This window comes from Equus quagga, chromosome 3 (genome assembly GCF_021613505.1).
Source record: "Equus quagga isolate Etosha38 chromosome 3, UCLA_HA_Equagga_1.0, whole genome shotgun sequence".
NCBI classification, from domain to species: Eukaryota; Metazoa; Chordata; class Mammalia; order Perissodactyla; family Equidae; genus Equus; species Equus quagga.
The window spans coordinates 20,456,429-20,481,714 of NC_060269.1; the positions used below are offsets into that span (position 1 = coordinate 20,456,429).

A 25,286-nucleotide genomic window follows, 5' to 3' on the forward strand; every position below is an offset into this window, starting at 1 on the left:
TATTAATGAGTGATGAATGGAGAAGTACTTTAGGCACGTAGGGAGTAGCAGAAGTTCCTCATCCCCTGGTGAAGCTGGCTCCATCTTAGCTTCAGTTCGTTTCAGAATCACGGGCTCCCTTTGGAGATGAGCTGTTGGCTGTGGCAGGTTTGTGGAGATGGACTCTGAGTCTGCGAGCGGCTCATGGAGAGAGTGTGGGATTGATGAGGGATGTTTTCCATGGGCGTGGAAGCAGGCTTCCCCACTCCTGCCCAGGTCTGCCCTCCTCACTTATTCACCACAAGGGAAGTGAAGCCCAGGGAAATGAAATGACTTCCCCAAGATCACAGGAGGCTCTGGTCCACGCAGCTTCCTGCGCTGGTGGTTTTTTCCTGCAGTGCCATTCAGATCCTTCCTTCAGCTGTGGCCTGCCGTCTCTCGCAATAAACTCCACTCCAGCCAAGCTCCCCATCTTGTATTTTCACTTCTGTGATTCTCCTTAAGTCCTGCTGTAAACCTGGAGTGCTTTCCCTCTCACCTGTTCATCTCCGACCTGGCTGTCCTCCTAAGAAGCCATGCCTTAGTGCTCTGCCCATTGTCATCTCTTTTCTAGAAGTTACTCTTTTTTTTTTTTGACGAGGAAGATTGTCCTGGAGCTAACATCTGTGGCAGTCTCCCTCTATTTTGTATGTGGGATGCCACCACAGCATGGCCTGATGAGCAGCGTGTAGGTCCGTGCCTGGGATCTGAACGTGTAAACCCCAGGCTGCCAAAGCACAGCATGTGAACTTAACCACTATGCCACCGGGCCAGCCCCAAGTCACTCATTTTTTGTGTATGCACAGCTCGGAGCTTCTGTACCTCATTTCCTTGCACCTTCCTGTGTTGAGGCCACGATGGAACCTAGGTTTCATCTTGCATGCTGCTTCTGATTGCTAAGGGCCCTGGAAGTATCGTGATGAGCAGGACTCTGAGGTCAGGTCGGCCTCGGTGTGAGATGCTATGAGGATGATTTTTTGTGCTGGGAGTCCAGGGTGGGATAGTGGTGGCAGGGCTGTTTGTTTGCAATCTAGCACGTGGTAGATATTTACAAAATGTTTGACGGTAGATTCAGAGCCAGAAGGACCAAGACAGTGTTTTTGTTTTGTACCGATCCCTGAGCGTAGCACAGGGTCTGGCATGTTGTAGTTGATGGCTGCTTGTGCTTCCGTGCCTCTCACCTCTGTGAATGGCAGGCTGGAGTGTGCACTGAGCGGCAGAGTGGTTATTTTCTCCTTGTTTGATTACTCGGCTGTTTTGACAAATAGATTTCCTTCCTCATGGAAAGGAAATCTTGCTTTTAGTTCTTGGTGGCCAGAATGTCAGCAAGCCAGGAGATTGTTTTGCAGAATCTGTTTAGAAGTTTTCAGATTACTATGTTTCAGCTTCAAAGAATATAAAGTTCTTTGTGGCAGCTTTGTAAAGACCAGTGTAATAGTCTTAGGTGTCCTGTTTTCAGGCAGAGGGGACAGCTAGAAACACTGGAGGCTTCTGTGGATGGGTTAAGTAATGGGTACTGGGCCACCGCATCAGATTGAAAGGTAGTGTTCAATACTGTGTCAAGATAAATCACGCAGTTGTGTAACATAAATGGAACACATGCTTAAAGATGTTTGTCTTAGCTTTTACTGGTATTTTTAATGGTAAAAATTAATTATAGGGCATAGGATTGTATTTTCAAAGCCAGTGGTGTTTTCAAAACTGGTAGGAGGAATTGAGATGAAAGAGCCTGGCCATGCAGAAACTGTCTCATAATTAAATAGGCTTTGAAATGATAGGGGGCATTTTTGGATATGTGTTTAGGGCTTATCATAGTGTCAGCTCTGATGTGTTCTCCAAATTTTTAAAGACTCGAGAAGTGTTAATTCGATGGTTTTAAATTTACAAGAATGCATGAAAGTTGTTGGCTTTAATGACATTTCTGTTGTTTCTAGCCACTTAAGTGGTCTGTCTGAATATTTTTTATAACGTGTTTTTTCTTTCTGCATGAGTATTTTCATTGTAGGAAGTTTGGAATATATCCACAAATGGAAGGAAATAAGTCTTACCCCACCACCAGCTACAACCACGATAACCACTTGAAATTTATTTTTGATCATTCTTGCTTAAGAATGCGTCTTACTTGGTTCACAACAAGCCGTTTCCTTTGCTTTAGACATTCCTTGTGTTTGGGTCTTTCATCTGTCTGATTAACTATGCATCTCAACTTAGTAAATCCAGAGGGTGACAAAGGATAAACCAGGAAAAACATTGGAGTGCGCACAGTGAAGTCTGTTCTCAGAGCACCCTTTTAGGCAGCAAGAAAGAATGTTTTTAAAAAAACACACCAAACCATAATATGTGGTTGCGGTTTTGCAGTCACTTACATGTTCGTTGTTATGTATAATGTTGTAATGAAATGACAATTTAACAATGTTTGTATTTAATATCCTTGACCCCATTTGGGATTTATCTTGTGCTTTTCTACTTAGAACACTCCATCTTCAGTGTCTGACCATAAGGAACAAACTGTTGCCTGCAAGACTCTTTCTGCCTTTTGATTTGAAGATCCTTCCTTGGAAGGGTCTGAGAGGCATTCAGTAGGAAATATTTGGGCACTTAGGATGAATTTATTTATAATATTATTTATTCATTGTAAATTATTCATAAATATAAATAAACTGGTATTGTCCTACTATAATATTTACTAATATGGATTTATGAAAATGGGTTTGTGGCATTTTTCCTTCAGGAATGCCTGAGTTAGATGAATACACCATGGAAAGGGTCCTGGAGGAATTTGAACAGCGATGCTATGACAATATGAATCATGCTATAGAGACTGAAGAAGGCCTGGGGATTGAATATGACGAAGACGTTGTCTGTGACGTCTGCCAGTCGCCTGACGGTGAGGACGGCAATGAGATGGTGTTCTGTGACAAATGCAACATCTGTGTGCACCAGGTATGTGGGCAGTGAGGCCCAGAAAGAAGCCACTTGTGGTGTGAGTCCGTCTGCTGCTAGGGAGCCCAGGGAGGCTGGGGGTCTTCCTGCAGACGGTGGCCATTTTGCCGCTGTCCTTTCTGTGCCCTCTGGACAAGGTCTTTTTGTTCCTAATAGGTTCTTACAAAGTTTGAAGTATTTCCTGCTCCTTTTACAACCGGAAGAATAGAATCCTTGATAGGAAGCTTCTTCCTTCACATAATGTTTTTATTCCTATCCATAAAAGTCAGGTGTATTTAAGAAAAATATATGAGCCCCTTCTGCCCTGCTCTAACACTTGAGTTTAGGTATTGACACTGGAAAAAAAACATAGCAAACTCTTGAAAAGGTGGGTAGTTTGCTGTATTAGTTTGTTAGGGCTGCCATAACAAAATGCCACACTGGATGGCTTAAACAACAGACATTTATTGTCTCACAGTTCTAAGGAGAATGAGCCTGAAATCGAGGTGTCAGCAGGGCCGGGCTCCCCCTGGAACCTGTAGGGGAGTCCTTCCTTGCCTCTTCCAGCTTCTGGTGGTTTGCTGACAATTGTTGAGCCTTTTCTTATAGCCGCACAACTCCAGTCTCTGCCTTTGTTGTCAGACGGTGTCCCCCTGTGTGCCTGTGTCTTCACACGTGGCTGTGTTCTTAGAAGGACATCAGTCAGATTAGAGGTCCTCCACTCTAGTAGGACCTCATCTTAACTGGTTACAGCTGCAAGGACCCTATTTCCTATTTGGTCACATTCTGAGGTGCTGAGGCTAGAACTTACATCTTTTTGGGACACAGTTCAACCCATAACATTTGTTAACATGTTTACTGTATAAACTGAGCTGTTAAAGAAGAGGAAAGAGGCCCCTTTTCTTAAAAGTTATTTCCTGTCCTCACTGACGCCAGTTGGATTTGGTGGGTGCTTCCTACCGTTCAGAAAGGTAAACCCTTAGACTTCAGTAAGGCTGGGCACCAGGTGATTTTAAAATCCTGTGACAATCTCAGTCTCTCTAATCTTTTTTATTTATTATTTATTTATTTTTGGTGAGGAAGATTGTCCCTAAGCTGACATCTGTGCCAGTCTGCCTGTATTTTGTATGTGGGACACTGTCACAACATGGCTTGATAAGTGGTGTGTAGGTCCACGCCTGGAATCTGAACCTGTGGACCCTTGGCCACCGAAGCAGAGCTCGCGAACCCAACCACTATGCCACTGGGCTGGCCTCTATTTATTTTTTCAATGCAATAGTGAAGTGATTTGGATTTCTGTGAGGACACGTGTTCACATGCACACTTGTCATTTAAAAGGCTGTCCTGTGAGACTTTCTTTGAATTTGCCTGTTGATGCTGAGATACAAAACAAAAGAAAGACTCGTGTGGAATAGTTATTTGGGTGACCTCTCGGGAAGAAGAATCAAGTTTGCTCTGTGACATTCTTGATTATTATTTTCTTTGTTTCCTCTTTGGATTCCCCTCTACCCAATGACTGCCCTGCTGTGGCCTTGCCCCAGCTCATCCTGACCCTGAGACATGCGACCACAGTTTCTTCCTTTGGTCATGTGAGCGCCCATCCTGTAGCTCTGGATTTTCGAATTGTCTCGGAAGTTTCCTTGGGATAAGGGAGAATTCCTGTAGTGATTTTGTTATGTCAAGATCATGAGCGTTGTGACGACCATTGTTGCTTTTTAGTTGCTGGTGTTTCTTACTTGGATGATGTTTCTGTCTTTTCCCTGCCATTTTCCTTTTTTTGACTGAGAACAATTTTGTTTGAAAAAAAGGCTTCTGCTTGAAAACTGGTTGAACCCCCTGTTGTATAAATGAGCTAATGGATGTCAGGGTGGGCTGTGGAAGGTCCTCCTGGGGGTTAGTGGCAGAGTTGGAACTGGAGCTCAGGGACTCCGGGCTCCCATCCACCCCCATCTGTATGCCTGGTCTTCCGTGTTTTCTGTGAGACCACGTTCTCTCTCTTCCTTAATGTTGACTCCGTTTTCCTTTTGAGATGTTCTTCATGGCTTGTCTTTAAGGCATATTTTATTTAATCTTGTAATTTAGCTTAGACTTGCTCTTCCAGTAAAAAAATTCTCTCTTCAAATGTGACTTTCTCTAGAATGCCTGATATAGAACTTTTTAGTATTTGAAAGCTTAATAGTGTCATTTAGCGCTATTAAAAATTTTTTTCCTCTAAGTCAGTGTTGACAGTGGCTCATTCATGGCACTGACACAGCACCCCTAAGCTCCAGTCTCCTTGTTACTTAACTTTGCTCAGCTCTCATCCTTGTGGTTTCCTTTCTGCGTCCTGGATATTCAGATTGCAACGCGGCTGTGTTTTTCCTGTCTGGAGAATTGGAGCTATGTTACTCTCTGTCTCTCAACTTCCTGACTTCTGGTTCATTTAAGGACAAAGTTCTGAACAGTTTGGTGTTTTTAAAAGGCTCTGAATGTGCTCCCAGTACCATCAGGGTTTCCTTTCTTCACTTACTTAACGTTTGCCTTTTCTTTCTTTGAACTATCTTCATGACTTTAGTTTTAAAAGCCTTTATTTCTGCAGTTTTTGCTGTTTTGTGTAATTTTGCCATCTTGTGCGAAAGCAGGCTTTAAGTATCAGCTAAAGAGACCAAATCCTTTGTCCAGAATATCTTAGTTTTTGTGTTCATGTGCGAGAGTGTTGGGATCTAGTTAGTAGTTTGCGTAGCCCAGCGACTGAGGATGCTCTTAGTTCCTTTCCCATTTCCCGTTTCCATTGCCATCTCATGCAATAGCTTTGGGAGACTCTCCACCGCTCTGTTTTTTTCGCGCTTTGTATCCCACCCACCTCAGAAAGTAGAGAGGAGTGGCTTCTCGCCACTTAGCCCTGGAGAGCGTTTTGAGGATTTACTGCTCAATAGTTAGAAACTTGCTGCAAAGCAGCTTTTCTGCAAACCTTTCTGTCCTCCAGTAGTTTTCAGGACCACCATGTGCTAAGTAAGTATGTATTTTCAGTCCCCTCCTGGCAGCCCCTGTGAGGCTGCCTGGCATTTTTCCTGAAGGGAGAGGGTCCCAGCTAGCTGGATGTGGGAGTGCCTCCATTTTGGTGTTGGTTCTGATAAAATCTTTCCGGGTGTTTTAAAATTAATAGATATAATGGCAAAAATAAGTCTTTTCTCTTTCTCTCTTTTCCTTGGGGCTGTGCTTGCTGTGGCTTTACAGGCCTGTTATGGAATCCTCAAGGTCCCAGAGGGCAGTTGGCTGTGCCGGACCTGTGCCCTGGGAGTTCAGCCAAAGTGTTTGCTATGTCCCAAGAAAGGCGGAGCTATGAAGCCTACCCGGAGCGGAACCAAATGGGTCCATGTCAGCTGTGCTCTGTGGATCCCTGAGGTAGGTGTGGTTCTTGGTAGTAGCTTAGCTCTGGAGGTCGTGGCTTGTAGCTGGGAGTGGGGGAGGGGTAGGGAGCCATTCATAAATGGGTGGCCTTGTAGCTGATAAGTAAAAAGACACCTTTTAATTGCTACCCTTTTTTTCCCCTTAAACTGAGTCTCAAGCATATGATCGTCTTGTCATGGTGTGTAAATTTGTGGAAATGGTAACTGGAAGCAGCAGTGAATTAGACTCTTGGTTGGTGGTGTTTAAACTTCGCTTCAGATATCCATCACAGCTAACCCTCCCACTGCTGACACACGCTTCCAGGAGTGGACTGGCAGCATTCCTGGCTGTGGCCTGGGTGCGGCTGGGTCGGCTGTGTCCTTCCCCAGGGATCGGCTGTAAATCTTTGGGCCTGGCAGTGGTACATGCAGTACCGTCATGGTTAAAGAACCACTGCTCTAGGTCACATTTTTGTGATTTTTTATTAAAATTCTTACTTAGCCTCAACCTTTTTAATTTCAGATCTGGTCTAATTTATTTCAAGTCCCAGACCTTGACTAATTTAATTTGCATGGATCACTGTGAGAATATCATTTGTGATTCAAATGTCAGCATTTTTTGATGTGTGACTTTTGGTGAATTTTTCCTCCTGAGGAAAATTATCTGGGGATCATTTGGATTGAGGTTCCAAGACTTGGTCTCAGAGGCACTGGATCTCATGGTTTAGTATTAACAGGGATCCAGTTCAGTGATTCTGGCCAAATGCAGAGAAGACACCTTATTTATCTTGGTAGTTTTCCACTTTGACTGTAGTAAGCTTTTCTGACTGAAGAGAATGGTTTTCTGTAGCGAGAGATTTTAAAAGCAGTTTATATTTACTTATTCATGTTGACAACCTATTTAAATATATTTAAGATGGATTTTCAGTCTTGACCACTTCATTGTGGGCCAGAGGTGCAGTAGATTGCATTGTCCTGACCATACGCGTCTTTGCTGTCAGTCACTCAGGTGAGAAGTGTTTTTACAAACAGGGACATCTGTGTCAGATGACCCCCGGACGCATGGAGGGCGTGGGGCACATTGGGACTGGCCTCTGGGCTCGCTCCTGCTGCTGGCCCTGAGCTGACCCCTGTGCTATCCTGACGCTTAAAGTGGGGGTTTGCCTGCCTGAGGAGAGCGAGTGCACCTTGCCACTATCAAGTAGGAGGGCTGCAGGAAAGAAACGGATCTTTAAGTTTCTATGTCTGTGTTCAGCCTTTGTCTGATGGCCTCTGCCACCCTGTCTTGCTATTTCTTGGGCCTCTAGGTGAGCATTGGCAGCCCCGAGAAGATGGAGCCCATCACAAAGGTGTCTCACATCCCCAGCAGTCGGTGGGCGCTGGTGTGCAGCCTCTGCAATGAGAAGTTTGGGGCCTCCATACAGGTAATCAGCTTAGTCAGCATAGCTTCATTTTCCCTCCCTGTGTTGCAGGGAGCAGGACGAGGTTGGGCTCTGCAACCTATTAGAATTTGGAGGTGGGACTAGAATCCAGGAAGCAGGACAAGGTTCTCACAGCCCATCAGAGGTTGCTGAGGAACGACTCCAGCCCCGAGCGAATACCTGTAGTTCGTGGATTGTATCCAGTGTAACCAGAACCCCTTCTTTAACAATCACAGGGCAACTCGGAAGTCTGCTGAGCTGTAAGGCAATTCCAGTTTGTCTGTGGTTTCTCCCATTCTGCCCCAAGCCTGGTGTTGCAGCTCTTTCTACAGGCAGATACCTCCAGAGAAGAAGCCGAGTCTTGATGTGGGCGGGTTGGACACCTCCCACCTGTACTTACAGTGCCGAGTGGCAGACCTGCCTCTGTGGCTGCCTCCTGACGCTGTGGGTTTCCAAGGTGTGCGCACAGGGTGTGTCATACCTTAGGCGCACACTGTTTGAAGTCAACTTGGCATGCTGATGCTTTTGCATTTGGTAAAACAGAGACTTCCTTGGAGCACCAGCTGGGTAGAGGGACACCCACGAGGTGCTGTACCAAGTGTTCTTTGCAGAAGCTGTTATCTGAACACAATCTGGGCATCTTATTCTTTTTTTAATTTTTTTTAAAATTTTTCCTTCTTCTCCCCAAAGCCCCCCGGTACATAGTTGTATATTTTAGTTGTGGGTCCTTCTACTTGTGGCCTGTGTGATCCCGCCTCAGCCTGGCTTGATGAGCAGTGCCATGTCTGCGCCCAAGATCCAAACCAGCAAAACCCTGGGCCGCCGAAGTGGAACGCACGAGCTTAACCACTTGGCCATGGGGCTGGCCCCCAGGATATCTTATTCTTTGTGGCACTTTGTGTGTGTGTGTGTGTGTGTGTGTGTTTGTGTTTGTGTGTGTAGCTTGTGTGTAAAAATTTTGTCTGCATTTTCCATATCCACACGTTTAGAAAGTCACAAGGCAGATAGAATTAAGGAGAGAGAGAGAGATGGCATGCTGTGTATTTTTTCATGCTGTCTAAAACTCTGCTTAAGAAGTTAATTTCTGGGCCTCACCTTACTGGCATCTAGACAGTCATGACTTACGAGGCCTGAAATGTTGTTGCACCAAGGTCTCCAGATGCAGTGTGTGGCTGACATTGGCCCTAAAGATCAAGGCCAGCTGTTCCTCTGGGAGGTGCCAGCTCAGGGCCACGGGCTCTCCCTCAGCCTCTGCTTCACATTCTGAGAGCAGACTGTCCAACTGCCAGTCCTGGGGTTTAAAGAAATAACCTCATTTGGTAAAATCAGTTTGTATTTTGGCTGATAAATATTTCTGTTGGTAGGGTATTCACTGACTGGTGGTTTTCAAAACTTTTCATTTTACATGCCGAGTAGTTCTACTTTTCTTCGTTATCACTTCCACTGGAGTTCAAGAATCAAAAATGTTAACAGAAATACTCAGAGGGTGAGGCATGAGACAGCTGGTGGGATTTGGCTGCAGACCTTGAAAACAGTGCCGATTTTTGTATGTGAATAGAATCTGTTTAAAACTAAAACATGACCAAGGCCTCTGGCCCCAGAGTTGTATTGGGAGAGAATGGGGGAGGAGGTTTTTAAAAGCCTCAAAATAAAAAAAGGCATAAAGCTGTGTATGTGTGTTTGTGTGTAGACATACCTGTGTGAACACTTGCAGGAAACAAGCTATGGCAAAGCAAGGAACATGGAAATTATTTTCGTGTAAGTTACTTGATGTTCTCTGAGGAGAGAATTTATGCCGTTTTCTGAGCTCACCAATCCTGGTCCTTAACTGATGTTTACAAGAGATGGGCGAATGATCTTTGTTCCTCTTTTGAAGACAGATGATAAAATGACTTTTTTTGTTGCTGTTGACCTCTTTTTCCCAGAAGATTAATTCGAAGGAGAAGAGGCCAAGGAAGGTTGATGATTTTTTATATCTTCACAGAATGGATTGATTTTATTAAAGAATTCCTCTCTGAAATGTCTGCAGCTGTGAAGGCTCTGGGTTACGTTTCTGTAACATCTGTTTGCTGAGTCAACCTGAATAGGAAAACCCAGAGGAAGGCCATTTGGCGCCTTTACAAAGTCCTGGATAAATATTCTGCCGCAGCTCATTCCTCTTTAAGGTTGGAGCGCTTGGGTTAAGTGTAGCTTAAGCCAAACACAGACAGTGTCTCCGTCATCTGTTCCCACTTGGCCGCGTGCTAACAGGGAGGAGCACTCTGTGTTAATGAAAGTGGCCAGGTGTGTATGTGTGTGTTCTGCCACTAAAGCTGGGTTCACACGTTTCTTGGAATTGAGGTTATTTATAGACAAAATTACAGATTGATGTTAGTTTATGTGCATCAAGTGTTTGTAATGGGGGAATGGTGAAGAGTTGGATTTTCTGAACTTCTGGGTAAGAGCGACTTTATAATAATGGAAGAAATCATGGCTGGCAGTGAGTCACCTCTTAAATACTGAAATGATTAGGGGAAAAAGCTCAACTCAAGCCTCTGCCATTCGTGGTTATGCGATTCAGGGTCTGTTGAATGAGTTTAATTAAGCTTTTCAGCTGGCCCAGGGCCACTGGGTTCTGCTGCTCTCTGCAGCCGTGGCATGCCCAGGGATCACTTGGCCTCACACAATACAGTGTTGCTTTTAAGGGACTGGCTTCAGTCACCACAAGGAGCCTTCCAGGGATTCACCCCGCAAGATCAGACAGGAAGAAGTTAATCACTTCTCTCCTGCAGGCCTGTGGCTTGCTGCTTGATCAAAGCCACTAGATTGGAGCCCTGATGTGGCACTGGGGGGTGGGGGAGTGTTTAGCAGGGAGGGAAGGCAGAGCCCGGTGATGCCTTTCCTCGGGGTTGACCTCCCTGTGACCCACAGGAAGCAGGTCCCTCATGGTTCTGCAGTCAGTCCCAGAGGACACTGGGAGCAGCCAGCGCTGCCAGGCGTGGCACACACAGGTGTTAGGGCTCGGCTCCACTGGCCTGGAAGCCTTTCTGCATCCGACGAAGCTTCCTCATGGGTGGGAGACCTTTCTCTATCCCTCCTGTGCTGGATTCTCCCCATCTTCTGTTCTTTTTCACTCTTCGGGAGTTTTTATTCACTCTCAGTTGGGAGCAGCCGGTGGCTGCTTAGAGGAAATGTACTGTTTATTTTCCCACTTGTGCTGGGACTCTTCTTGGCTGGGGGTAAGAATGAGGATTCACGGTCCTTTAGGAACTTGACTGGTAGTCATTCTTCCTGAGGAGAGTCTTACCATTCAAGCTTTTTAGATAAACACTAAGAGAACTCAGATCTATAAGGAAAAACAAGTCTACTCTGCATATCGAGCGCACATTCTTTTGAGTTATAATCTGAGTGCCAGACCACCTTTGTCTGCACGTGCCATTCGTATGATTGTGTCTGCTTGAGGTGGCTGTTTGGGTGCAGATGCTTTTCTGAGAGAGTTATGGTTTGGTTACAAAACCTTTCCTCCGAAGAGTTCCCTAAATCCCAGACCTTACCTTATTTAAAACATGACTAGGTCTGCCAGGGTTAGTCCACGTAAAACTTTTCTGTCCCGGCACACGCTTAAAGTACAGCCCTGCTTGTGTGTGTTTGTTTGTGTGTGCATGCGTGTGCCTAGCACTGAGGGCTTTAGTCACTGTTGTTCATAATCGTCTTTTCTGTGTGTTCTTACCAGTGCTCTGTGAAGAACTGCCGCACGGCCTTCCATGTGACCTGTGCTTTTGACCGGGGCCTGGAGATGAAGACCATCTTGGCGGAGAATGACGAAGTCAAGTTCAAGTCCTACTGCCCGAAGCATAGCTCACATAGGAAACCCGAGGAGAGCCTCGGCGAGGGGGCTGCTCAGGAGAATGGGGCCCCTGAGTGTTCCCCCCGGGATGCGCTGGAGCCCTTTGCCAGCCTTGAGCAGAATCAAGAGGAGGCCCACAGGGTGAGTGTCCGTAAGCAGAAGCTCCAACAGCTGGAAGATGAGTTCTATACCTTCGTCAACCTGCTGGATGTTGCCAGGGCCCTGCGGCTGCCCGAGGAAGTAGTGGATTTCCTGTACCAGTACTGGAAGTTGAAGAGGAAGGTGAACTTCAACAAACCCCTGATCACTCCAAAGAAAGATGAAGAGGACAATCTAGCGAAGCGGGAGCAGGATGTCTTGTTTAGGAGGCTGCAGCTGTTCACTCACCTGCGGCAGGACCTGGAGAGGGTAATGATTGACACTGACACCTTGTAGTGACTTAGAGAAGAAGATTGCACAGAGGCGACCGCTTGCCCAGAGCAAGGAACGGTAGCCAGTCCATTTACTCTCAGACCCTTGTACATACTGCAGCATGAGGTTGTGTTGGTTAAATATATTTATGGGCTGGTAAACTCATTGTACATACATGCAAGACTGCCACAGCGTGGGGAGCTTCTCTGATTTATTTTTAAACACTTTCCCATTAATACTTGTTATTATTCTGCAAGATCAAATGGGGTGTGTCTTTTTTCCCCCCTTCATCCTAGAGCTAGAGGGAACTGAGCCCCAGGAAAATGACAAGGGCCTTGGCTCAGAATTGTTTACAAACTGTTAGAAAACCAGAAGGGAGTTAATTAATCGTGAGGGGGGCGGGCAGAGGTAGGAGAATCTCGTGTTCAGCCTGGGGAAACACGAGGTGCTGGTGATGGCTCATTCAGGAGAGCTAAGCACTGCCTCTCTGGCCCTCTTTGTTTCTTGGCTGATTCGCAGGGGCATTCCCAGTGCTGTCACAGAGTGGAGCAGGCCGTGGGTGCTGGTGTGTGTGCGTGGACTCAGTACACATGCTTATCTGTTACAGAAGGTGCTCTGGGCAGTGAGGTGCTAAGTCATCACTGAGGCTGTGTACATAGATTGTGTGTGTGCGCCTGTGTCCGTGTCCGTGCGTGTGCGTGTTGGGTGGGATCCTGGTGCACAAGGCCATCAGATCTGTCTGAGGAGCCCCTAGTAATGCTCAGCACACTACTGTATCACACTACTGGATTGCTGAGTGTCATGGTGTTGGCTGCCTGGAGCCTCGGCTCATGGCCCTCCTTCAGCTGTTCGCTGCTTTGTGCCTCCCCCACTCTCCATTACCTTTAGAGTCCCAGTCTGGACCTCCCTCCTTGCTACAGGAATAATTAGGAGTGGGCTGTCTCCTCCCCAGGGCCTCCTGCTCCCTGTAGGTAGTTTCTGACTGAGCCTTGCTAATTGGGGATGTGTCTTAGAGCACCTTCTGCGTCAACTCCCCGACTGCAGCTACGATTAAATTCATTAGTGCGCAGGAGATGGGACTGAGGCTTTCCAGCCTGAAGCAGCCTGCACTGAAAGGAACCCAAGTGGCCTGAAACAGTTAATGCATCTCCCCCAAGCACCTAACTTATTAGCGGGGAGTGATTCACCTGCCTGGGAGAGAATCTGACTCATAGATGACTTGAGATGAGAGTGTAGGCAGAGAACAGGGACAAAGCGAAGGATTGAGCCGAAAGACCCAGATCTCACAGAGTCCTGCATGGCCCTGTTAGAGATGGCATAGGAGGGAGTGTGTGTTCACTAGAGACCCTTTTAGTCCATGACCCAGTGCCAGCTTGTCATGACGCCCCTTCCGGGACCAGGTTAAGATTCCGGATTCAGGCGGAACCAAGGCGGAGCGGGAGGAGGGTTTGTGACGCTCTCCTGCTCCCGTGCCCCCCCCGGTGGTGAGTGTGAAGAAGACCTTGCCTGAGCCACATGCATGTGTGGCATTTTTGTTAAGAGATGAGAAAGGGGTTTGGAAGGATAAACTGGAATCCTGGTGGGAAGCCATTATCCCAGCCCGACAACCGCTGTACTTGGGGTGCATGAGCTGTGGAGTCAGATAGTCCTCAGGAGGGAGGACGAGAAGTCTAATGTTTGGACTGTGTTTGTCTCAATCACCACAAAATAAAAGTGTAGAAAATGCTTGTGGTGTACTAACTCTTTTCTGTACTGAAGTTACTCAGATTAACTCGCACTTAAAATTGAATTCTAATATTTCTTTGGAGTCATCACTGTTGCTTTTTAAGTAGAATGATGCCAATGATGTATGAGAAACAGGGAATAAATCAGGATTTGTGTGTGTGTGGCATTACTTACATTTAGTCTATTAAAGAGCCCAAGAGATTTTAGGGAATTTAGTGTCAGTTTAAAATGGGTCTATTATAATGAAAAATGTGTTTTCCATAATTTGCCATGAGGCCTGTGATGGTGGAGGCTTTAAAAATATTGAAATCTCTGCTGCACCCCAGAGAGTTGCACAGTTATTTGTAATTATAAACAAATGTGTCAGATCAAAGGCTCATCAGGGCAGAGGTGACAATGAGAACAAGTCATAAATGACTACTTTGTTTTTCAAGTAAGTTGGAGCTCTGCCCATTTCACACAATAGCAGTTCACGGCAGGTATGCAGGATCAGTCACTACATGGGACTGTACTCGAGGCACGTGGCCATTCCTAGGCTGACAAAGGAGTAGTCTTCATTAGAAATGCCAGCAACTCTGATGAACGATAATGGTAATTGCTCCTTCCTGCAAATATACACCTCAGGGCATTTTGCACACTGAATGCCAGTTCTGGATCAGAAAGTTAGAGGACAGGAATGGATTCAGGAGGGTTTGGGAACCCGAAGATGCGATTGCTGATGTCTGGCAGGTGGCCATGTCAAGTTTCCAAGGCCACTTCACTCTGGTGGGATTCCTTTCCCCTAAACATTATCTTCTAGAAGATGCAGTGAACATGAGTTCAGCAAATGAGTGCTTGCTCAGATGAAGACATGCGACAGCTGCACTTCTGGCTAGGGCATCGAAAGGGGCCAGGTCCTGGGGGACTGTCCTACTCAACACTCAGTGGAAAGGGTCACCTTTAAAAATCTGATAGAGGCTACAGTCATCCTTGAACAAAAGGCATGTTAAGCTTTAGGGTTGCAAGCAGTGTTTGGGATTCCAGAAAACCCCTTGAAACCATTCTTCGATTCCTGAGGGCAGTGGTTCTCAAATTGTCCCAACCAGCAGCAGCATCACCTGGAAACTTAATAGAAATGCCAGTCTGTGGACCCCACCTCTGAGTCCAGAAACCCTGGGCGTTGGGGGCCAGCGTTCTGTGTTTTAGGGCCCCCACACGTTTCTCTTTGAGAACCACTGCTTTCGCGGAAGGCCTGACTCAGGTTTAACATGGTGTGAGAGTGCAGTCAAAAGTGGGTTGTGGGAGAAGATGAAGCAGGGGAGAAAGTCTGGTCCAGCTGTGCACAGGAAGGGCGAGGCAGGTATGTTTTGAGGACAGACGCTCAGTTCAGCTCCTCATACAGGGGCTGCTGATGGAAGTTGTCCTGTGAGGAGTGTTTTGTGTGTAACGGAGGTAAGGTTTAGGGCGCTCGCTATTAAATGTGCTCACCTGTGCTCCAGTTATTCGGGGGCTGATTTGTTTCAGTTGAAAATTAACCCTGGCCTTTGCTTTTTGGGGTTATACTCCAATGCTTCTCATCGGAGATCATGGGGAGTAGAAGTGGGATTTCCCACTTAGCAGCCAGGGTGAAACCCTTCCTGGGGGAAGTGGTTGAAGCCACCAAAATTAAATTTGAATAATATACAAAGTTCAAGTTCTCTATCTTCCTTCTTTTCTATTTCCATGGATAAATGTTTATCAATTAAGAGAGATGTGTCTCTGTTGTACCTGACCTGAATAGGCGAGTAACCTGTCTACTCTTAGGATGTTATAAGATTTGTTTCCATTTCCTATTTCCAGAAGTTGGATTCCCTCTCTTAATGTAAAAACTGTTCTGTGTTTGTTTTTCCAAAAGTTTTCAATCTATGATAAGGATCTAGGTTCGACCCCTTCCTCTTTTCGAGCTTCCACTCTTAATCTCCCCTGGGGGGAACAGTATTTATCTAAGAGAATAGCCTGTTAGCCACCCCCATCCCTAAATTGGTCAGGATTTTTGTAAAGGACACCTGCTTCCTGGGAGTATGAGCCTGTCAGAGAAAGAATGTGCGTTAACCATCAAAATATTTACTTTGAGACAGGAAGAGTGATTTTCTTTTCAATTCTTTAATTTTAAGATATATATATGTATATATATATTTTAATCAAGAAGAGAAGTGTTAGGAGATCCTAAATGAATAGTGAATCAGTTAGGGTCAGGAGAAGCCTGACTTGGCGTTCCTGCCTTAGGCCAGGAAATTACACCATGATGCAAATGTGGAAGTCAGCAGGCTTGTTCCTCTTAATGCCCCATGTCCTCTTGCAAACAAGACTGCCTGGAACACAGCTAGGGCAAGAACAGCTGTAATTGTGAGGGTTCTGAAAGGAGTGAAGACGTTAGGAGAGGTGTCAGTACCTATGGCTTGTTGCCATCCTCAATGCCAAAAGAAAAGGCTAGTGACCTTCGACCTTCTTCCATGTCGAGGAAGGTGGCAGGGGAAGGGATTGCCCCAGCATAAAGAAGAAGGCTTTTAGGAGATGGAGTCATGCCTTTGACACAGGAGCTGATGGGGAATACATAGTCACTCTTCACTCCTGCCTCTGGGCTAACTGGGGAGCTCTTGTCCACATCTTCCTGAAGAAGGGTTTAATTGTATATCTGGTTTGTTGTGTTTGACATTTGTGTTTTCATGTAATCTAGTTGGGTTTACAACAGGTTTTAGGACTGAAGGATTTAAGGAGGTTTATTGACTAAGTCATTAAATTTTGTTCCTGTATTGACTGATCACAGGTGGCTTTAAAAATGGGGAACGAGTTTAAGTGGCGGTTAGTACCGGTTAGTGAGACTATGTGTGTAATTCCCCAGTGGTTGCACGTCAGATGCAAAGTGGAGCTCTTAGCACTTGGGTCTTTTCAGGTACTTACAAATGAATCAGGAAGAGGACAGCATCAGTTTTTCAGGTGGTGAGACAGACCTGGACTTGAGATGTTGACCCAGCAAATCAACGGCAGGAGCAAGAAGGACATTTCCTGGGCATTCACATTCTGCAGTACACTTGAGCTAACTGTCAGCTCCAGGCATTTCAGAGTTCAGAGTCTAGTTGACATAAGAAGCTTATGTGGCTTCTTGGTGACCACTTGGTCTTCTAGTGGGCCCTGTGCAGGGTCATCTCTGGGGAAGCTCCTCTGATGGTCCTTGACTGTGTGCTTACCTAGTTCCATCTTCAGAAGATGCTTGATAAAGTGCAGCAGAGGTGGCTTCTGAATTGCTCTGAAGCCTTTGACAATAGAATTCACGGGAAGAGGATAGTGAGGGGAGAGAAGCAGAGTCCCTTGGCAACTCTAGACTGGACACCAACGGTCTCTTGGCCGGGATGAGCTGGGTGTGGCTGAGGAGGCAGGGCTTTTTGTCCGAGTTCTGTAGGTGTTCTTCCTACAGCCTCTCTTCTGTTGCTGCTGCCTACATTGAGGGGTATATGTGGAATCCTTCAGCCCAAAAGGAGGAGATTAGATGAAATGTTTAAAGTACATTTTGATTTCCAATGTCAGTCAAGGCCCTAGTAGGACACATCTCTCTTAGGTAAAGAAAAACAAGCATCGAAGTACTGTTCTAATGTGTTGCTTACTGAGAATCTTTATTCTCTACATTCTAGGTTCGGAACCTCACTTACATGGTGACCCGCAGGGAAAAGATTAAACGATCTGTGTGCAAAGTCCAGGAACAGATATTCAATCTTTACACTAAGCTTTTGGAGCAAGAAAGAGTTTCAGGTATGCATTAAGCCCTTGTAGGTGCAACAGTAGAGCAGGGGTTTGTAAGCGGTAACACTCTGTTAAGGAAAAAAACAATAGTTTCTTTAAATTTCTCTTATCTGGCCTATCGAAGAATCTAAGAAGCACAGACTTTCATATCTAACGAAAATCTTCAGGCCTTTGAGGCCTCCTGGTACAGGCGAAAGGGCTATGAATTTGGCCTTAAAATATGGGTCGTCTTACATCCTCTACTCACAGGCCGAACACAAGCAAGTGTTAAGTTTTGAGTCTCCCCCATTTCCTCATATGTAACATGACGATGAGATCTCAAGCTGCCTCCAGGGAACAGCTGTGAGATTCAAATGAAACAGTAACTTATATTGAAAAGCAATCGATAAATGTAAGGTATGATGGAGATACCTAGAAAGACTTACAGATTATCTAGCCTTTGGATCTACCTGTTACATAGGGTAAATATAACTTAAGACTGTGCTTAAGATACATGTCCATGTTAGGTAACATTCATAATGGACTTTTGTGGTGTAGGTGGAATTTTGGATATTTTTGAGTTTCCGCACAAAGTGCTTATTTATTTAGTACCTTCTATTTTACATTGCTCTGGGCTAGGCAAAGGGGAAGAGAAAAGTGAGCTATATACTTCCTCCGCCTTGGAGAACATGTCAGTTACTTGGCGATCAAGTACAAAGTTGGGCAAGTTGTGAAATTTCTCTGGGACTCTGTTGATCTATGAACGGGGTTTGGTGCAGAATCCTGAGCTCTCAAGTGCCTTTCAGCACTAACGTTCTGTGATCATAAGCCCCAGAAAGCAAGTATTTTAAGGACTTCAGGGAAGGAGATCTGTTGAGTGTGGATCAGGCAGAATCATGACTCGTGGAGCAGGTAGGTCTTGGGTGAGCATGTCTCTGCTGCGCTGGTCTGCCCTTCAGAGGTACAGCAGCAACATTCGCCCTGCTCGGTTTTACGGAGTCACCGTGGGCTCATTTATTTTCTGCTTTTGTGGCTTTTTGTCTCTGTAGATTATTAGGACATGCAGGAACAACAGAGAAGTTGTTCTAACCTATTATGTTGAAATCCAAATTCTGGTTTACCTAAAACTAACCAGATTTATGTGACTAGAGGTAAATTTGTCAGCTGAACAAAGAAAAAAGCTTAGGGAGTTTTAAATGATATTCTTGAAGTGTTAATAGTTTTAATGGCATTAACTTAATAATATTATCCTAGATAGCTTCTTCCCAAGAGTAAATATTTTCCAGATGTATCAAGCTTATATCATTAGCTAGAGTCTAGAGTTTAGCTGTAAAACTTTTAAAATAAATTTTTCTAAGTAGGGTGTCATATGTAAAAGCGGGTTGATTCAGATTCTGTAAGGTGAATTTCTGCCTTTTCATTATTCTTACCTGACTGCAAATAAACGGGACCTGTCCTGTCCCTTGTCCTTGTGTCTTTGTGTAACAGCCACATGGAAGTCTGTTTGGTGCAGGTCACCCAGCCTCCAGCTAGCAGAGGCTAAGCGGCTGCTGCCTGCGATCATTTGATGCAGTTTGTGCCTGTGGAGTTTTGCCATTGGAAGGCTTTCTGTGACTCTTGTTAGGTCGTTATGTAATGAGTGATTACTTATAAAAATAAGCTGTAAAGAGCATTTTCATCTGATTTCACTTACCAGTCATTTTTCATGGATATTACAGGCAGCTTTTTGCATTTCATGGCTGAGGTTTTTACTTGGGTAAGTGATTGAGAGTCTTAACAAAGTTAGGAAGTGTTTTGTGTAACAGAGCTGTAATGTAGATCTACATTCAGAAATCCTACTGCTATCCCAGAAAAGGAAAACACATCCTGCCTTCCCTCTGAGATATGAACCATACTAGGTCTGATCGGCTGAAAGCAACATTAAACTTCCTGTGGGATGCCACAGGGAGTGAAGTGGAAAACCTTTAGGATGCCTTTTTTTCTTTTTTTTTTCTTTTTCCTTCCAGTTTTAGACTTTCAGTTTTGTTCTTACTCATACCTCAAGTCAATCTCCTGCCTGTAAGATAAATGATTGCAAGTGAAGCAGAGCAGATGGCTGTGACTTATATGTGTCATTCAGGGTCCATGGTTTAAACTCTGTTGTGTGATTCTGAGAATGGGTAGGGCCATTCTGCTGGATGAGAGCATCCTCAGTGGAGATAGTCTGTACAGGAGACCATGAGTCGGAGGCTCTTCAGAGACATGGATTCCAAGTCAAGTAGATGGAAATCAGAGTTCAGAAAATGTCACTTCCCCTTACCTTTCTGTTTTCCCACAGTAGGTGATTCAGAAATATAAGTGTAGTGTGAAAGTTGACCCTAACGTTTGACTCTTGAGAAAGGAGGCATTTCCAAACCAGCAGATGGTAGAACACCCTCCCCTGTGGTCATGACAATTCTACGTTTAGAGTTGCTGGCTCTGTTCTGTTTATGCACAGTGTCCGAGTCTGTGCAGCAGTAGGTTCTCATATGGGTTCCTGCCTGGTATTCTGGGGTGGAACCTTGTTTTCCTGGTGGTTCATACTTTATGGGAGACAGAAAACATGAAAACTGCCCTTTGTAGATGCTCTGGAGGCTCTTGCAGAAGCCTGGCCCTTCTGATGTGCTCCACTGTAGTAGGAATTCATTCACCCAGTGTTTTTCTAATTGAAGGTTACAATTTATTAGTGGGTTATAAGATGAATTCAGTAGGTTAAAACAAGCGAAATAGAGCAGAAAATGTCAGAGTGCAGATCAAATGATGGAGGCTAATATTCCATAAAAAGTGAGCTTTTACTAGCTTATGTTGTGAAATTTAGTTCTTACTGTGATTTGCATAAAAAAATGTTTGAAAAACACCAATTTAACTTATCCTCATGTCGAATGACAGTTCAGTTTAATTTCGCAAATGGGTTTTACATATAATAGTAAACATTTTTTTTAAACATGTACTGTGTGTCAAGAATGATTTTAAACACCTTCCTTTATTCATTTCACATATTTACATGTATTTATCCTCATCATAGTCCTGCGAGGGTCTGGAAACCCTGAGGTAAACCTAAAAAGCCCCAGCCCCTGCCCTCATGCTCCCCCGCCAGAGGGAGGCAGGCGACTGGCGCCAATGGAGCACTCGGTGCCGGTGCTCTCCATAACCAGGGGGAGGGGTGGAGGCAGTGCCTGACCATTAGACAGATTCTGCAAGGATTCCCTTTTGAAAATCAGATCAGTTCTTTTGTTTTAAGGAAAATCTATTCCTTGAAAAGATGTTTCATGAAAAATTACATGAATGCCAGCTATTTTAGAAGATGGAGCGTACCAAGTTGAGTATGCAGATGGAATGCAGAGACACACTGAGTGGCTGTATGTTGTACCAGTGGGTGGGAAGTTTGCATTAATAGGGCTGTGCTAAGGGTCTCGAATTTTATTCTTTGGGATTTGCTTCTACTGTAATTTTTCTTTATTTGTGGTTTTATGTTCATAGGTGTGCCTTCTTCTTCCTGCTCCTCCTCCTCACTGGAAAACATGCTTTTGTTTAACAGTCCTTCTGTGGGCCCTGATGCTCCCAAGATAGAGGACTTGAAGTGGCATTCTGCATTCTTCCGGAAGCAAATGGGGACTTCCTTGGTTCATTCGCTGAAAAAGCCCCATAAGCGAGATCCACTGCAGAACAGCGCTGGGAGTGAAGGCAAAACTCTGCTGAAGCAGCCAGACCTGTGTGGGAGAAGGGAGGGCATGGTGGTCCCAGAGAGCTTGTTGAGTTTTGAAAAGACCTTTGCAGAAGCGCGTCTCATCTCAGCACAACAGAAAAACGGTGTGGTGATGCCAGAGCATGGGAACAGGAGAGACCATCGTCTTCATTGTGATCTCAGTAAGGGAGACTTAAAGGACAGACCTTTTAAACAGAGTCACAAGCCTCTCAGGTCCACAGACGTGCCCCAGAGGCATCTGGACAGCACACGAGCTGCCACCTCCCCTGGAGTGGGGCCGTCAGCACCTGGCACACGGAAGGAGACAGTGCCCAAGTGCAACGGCTCCCTCGTCAAAGCAAACTGTAACCAGCCTGCAGTCAAAGTGCCTACAACGCCTGCCAGCCCCGTGAAAAACTGGGGAGGATTCCGGATTCCAAAGAAGGGGGAACGGCAGCAGCAGGGAGAGGCTGAGGGGGCCTGCCACCAGCACTCAGACTACCCCTATCTGGGCTTGGGCCGAGTGCCAGCCAAGGAGAGGGCAAAAAGCAAATTAAAATCTGACAATGAGAACGACGGGTACGTCCCTGACGTGGAAATGAGTGACTCAGAGAGTGAGGCCTCAGAAAAGAAATGTATACACGCCAGCAGCACTATCAACAGGAGGACAGACATCATCCGGAGGAGCATTCTGGCCTCTTGATGAAATGGGTGGCGTGGGGGTGCTGGGGGCTTGTCGCTGAGTCGTTAGATGAGAGCTCTGACACAGGGGACAAGCAGAAACCCATCACTCCTGAGATACACACATTTACTTGCAATTCAGATTGAATTTTTTTTTCAGTCATTTATAAATCATTGTTGTGAGAATTGTGTGTTATTTGCAACTTATTGAGGAAACACAAGAGTAGATTGTAACTGTAAGACACCGCTAAGACTCTAGAGGCTGAATTAAACACTAAAATGAGAATGAGTGAAATAAGTTTTTAAAGAGGGCAAGGCTTAAGTAAGCCTCAGGAGTTTTTATTGCCCTCTTTATTCTTCCCAAAGCACAAACTCTTGGTTACCTGAATATATGGAATCAGATATGGTTCTTGAGAGACCCTCATGTACCATTTAAAAGCCCATAAAACTTACTTTCTAGGACTGTGATAGATCTCGAAATCATATTTATACTTTGGCCCACAAGGCTGTTTTTGTTGCATTGCAGTATACAGGCAGCGTCAGAACCTCTAGGGAATGCATGTGTAAATACAGCAGATGGGGGAGAGGATTTAACAAGGGCCATCACTGGACGATCTGAAGGGGCAGGGTAGAGCTGCTTCAGCTTGGAGATTTAGGGGAAATGCAACAAGATCCTGCGCCTGAAGCCCTTGAATGTGTTGTGGGTATAGGACTGGTGGAGAGTGAAGCCGATAGAAAGTTCTGTCTATGAGAAAGGGCAGTTGAGGTCTCATTTTTACCAGTCCTCTTGACCTTCCTCTTTCCTACCCTAACCACTGCCTTTTGGGCCAGCTTGGGATTTCCCTGGCCATCGGCAATACCTGGCCATCTGGCTCCCAACAATACAATGGCTATTCAAGTTCAAATGATGAACTTCCAGACTCTGGTGACTCATACTTCCCAGAGCCGACCACTAGTGCATATGTCGGGGAATCCGGGCTTCCAACATGAACGGATTCCTTAAGAAAAAGGAAAAAAAAAAAAGAGAAAAAAGAAAAAAAGTGAAATAGGTTATATTTTAAAAACAATAGGAAGGCAATAAGTTGCGATATAACCTCTTACCATTGACCAAGGTTATACAGGAAAGAGACTGAAGTTAATAGGTTTTCTGGAGTCAGAGTTCTAAGCTGTAATTCGTAACTTGGACTTTCTAATTGCAAATGGCAATAAGTAGTAAGTTATCAGCAATAATAAATTTAGCATTAAATTTCAGTACAATGTTCTTTTTTGCACTCACTGCAGTGCGTATGTATTAAGACAGTGGATAGTGTTAAGGTCCTGTTAATTTTCTTTGGAATTCAATGTAGTTGTGAATCAAACTAAGAAAGAAAGTTTAAATAGCAATGAGATTTAGAATTATGGGCACTTGGAACAAGCCCAACTTCCCCTAAAATACCCCTTAGTTTGTTACTATCAGTATTCGGATTCCTGATTCATTTATACATCTGTTTCCATGTGGCAGGGACATTCTGATACTTAATGAATAATGCTTTGAGTTCTGTAGTTAACTTTCAAGTCTTCCAGATGATTGTCAACAACAACAAAGGCTTATTGAATTCCATCTTGCTATGCAAGTTTTATCAGATGATCAAATAGTAGATCCGATGCATCCCCATTGTATGTATGACATTTTCAAACCAAGTCTTAACTTTTCAAATACATTTTAGTAGCTAATTCAGGGGAGGGGAAAGAATGACCCAGGTTTTTAGATTGACTATTTTTGAGCTATGGGGCTCATTTTGAAAGACTGCTGTCCAGATAAGCTGTTGCTACAGATATTAGAAATTTCTTATGAATCCAAGTTGTATATTCACTCATAGCATAATTTAAAAATCAGTTTTGCATATGAGCAAAAACCTTTTGCTGGGTACAGAAGAAGGTGGACTCTCTACAGTTATCTTTTGACTACAGCAACAGCTCTGGGTGAGAGTAGAATATATAGAGGGATAATTTGTCAAGCCATAGAAAGAAAAATCTAAATTCTAGTAAGTGTATGACCTCTCACCAATTTAAGAGGTACCAGATTCATTTGCACTATTAGGAATGCTAGTTTCGTGCAAAAACAATGCCTTACCTGTTTTTTCCCCACATTTAGGTTGAAAAGCTTTCAAACGTTCCAAGTTATGCTGAACCAAAAACCAAAACAAAACAAAACAAAACAAAAAAATAAAAAAAACCCACACAAAAACAAAATACACAAAAATAAAAAGCCCACACTTTATTCCTACTTTGAAATGCAAATGGTCTAGAGCGAGGTTTCTCTGACAGTGTAATGATAGCTTTGTAAGTCAGTTCCACGTCCTGCTGGGAACTCTGTATGAGGTGGCCAGGAGCAGCAACCAACCCCACCTAGTAACTTGCACTCTATTAGTAGGGAACCATTTGCTCTTCTTTTCTTTTCCTTCTTTTTTTTTTTTTAAGGTTTATCTTTCCTTGTGCATCCTGACCAAGAAATATCTTTGATTATGATCAATGTATTATGTCAAAATGTAGGCTAGTTAAACTTTTGTAAAGTTGCCTGGAATGTCATTTGTTAGGTTATAAACACAAAATCTAAATGAAGGGTTATATGTGTTGTGTACAAATCTTAATTATTTTGAAATGGACAAACTTGTCATTACATTTGTAACCTTGTACAGAGGATTTTTCACTATGTGCCTAGCTTGGTGTCCATTCAGCTAAAATTGAAAAAAAAAGGTGCATGAAGAGTTAAAAATCAGAAATTAAACAAAGTATATGTAGAGATGACTATTTTATATTACATGGCCCAATCCTGTATTTATTTCTATCCCCTTTTTGAAAGTATTTATAAAACTAGTTGAGGACAGCTGTATTTTTTTGTTGAACTATTTAGTAGAATTTGTGCCTTTTTGTCTGTATGTGAATAAATGCTGTACATTTTGCAATACATTTTTAAGTGTCTTCTGAAATCTTTTTCTAAATACTTAAAAGTCTATATGACTTAGTAGTCCTGAATCAGTGTATGTCAACTGTCTCATAATTTAGATCAGGAGTGAGAACATTCTGGAACATAAGATTATGAAGAGCACAGATTCACTGGCTGTTTTCTGGCTCAACTCTGATGGTGAGACACTGAAAAATGATAATGGTTTGAGTTTTGTCTTCCCCACCTGGAGCTCTTTCCAGAATACAATTTTAGATCTGAAAACAACCGGTTGTCAAAGCAACGTAAACTTCAGAGTCAGAGAGACCTGTGTTTAAAGGCTGAACTATAGTTTACCAGCCATGTGACCTTGGCCAAGTCACCTAACCTTTATAAGACTGTTTTCCCTTGTGTAGAAAGAGAATAACATGCACGATCTTCCTGGGGTGGTTGTGATTCTTCAAGCAGGTCACAGAGCAATGCCGCTAAAGAATCTTAAGAGGCAGTTAGCAAATCATAGGCCATTATTTTTGTGATTAGGAACAAGACATTG

At 44.3% G+C, this 25,286-nt stretch overlaps 1 protein-coding gene across 7 annotated transcripts in view; it reads left to right on the top strand.

Annotated features, from left to right (window-relative positions):
- JADE1 (jade family PHD finger 1) overlaps nt 1–24,747 on the top strand; it is a 57,661-nt gene extending 32,914 nt beyond the window's left edge. For all 7 annotated transcript variants that reach the window (XM_046656127.1, XM_046656131.1, XM_046656129.1 and 4 more), the window contains exons 6-11: nt 2,750–2,961; nt 6,157–6,324; nt 7,616–7,732; nt 11,442–11,963; nt 17,339–17,456; nt 20,925–24,747. In XM_046656127.1, coding sequence (XP_046512083.1) covers nt 2,750–2,961; nt 6,157–6,324; nt 7,616–7,732; nt 11,442–11,963; nt 17,339–17,456; nt 20,925–21,832 — 2,045 coding nt within the window. In that variant the 3' untranslated portion in view covers nt 21,833–24,747. The remainder of the gene's footprint in view (nt 1–2,749; nt 2,962–6,156; nt 6,325–7,615; nt 7,733–11,441; nt 11,964–17,338; nt 17,457–20,924) is intronic.
- The last annotated feature ends 539 nt before the right edge of the window (nt 24,748–25,286 follow it).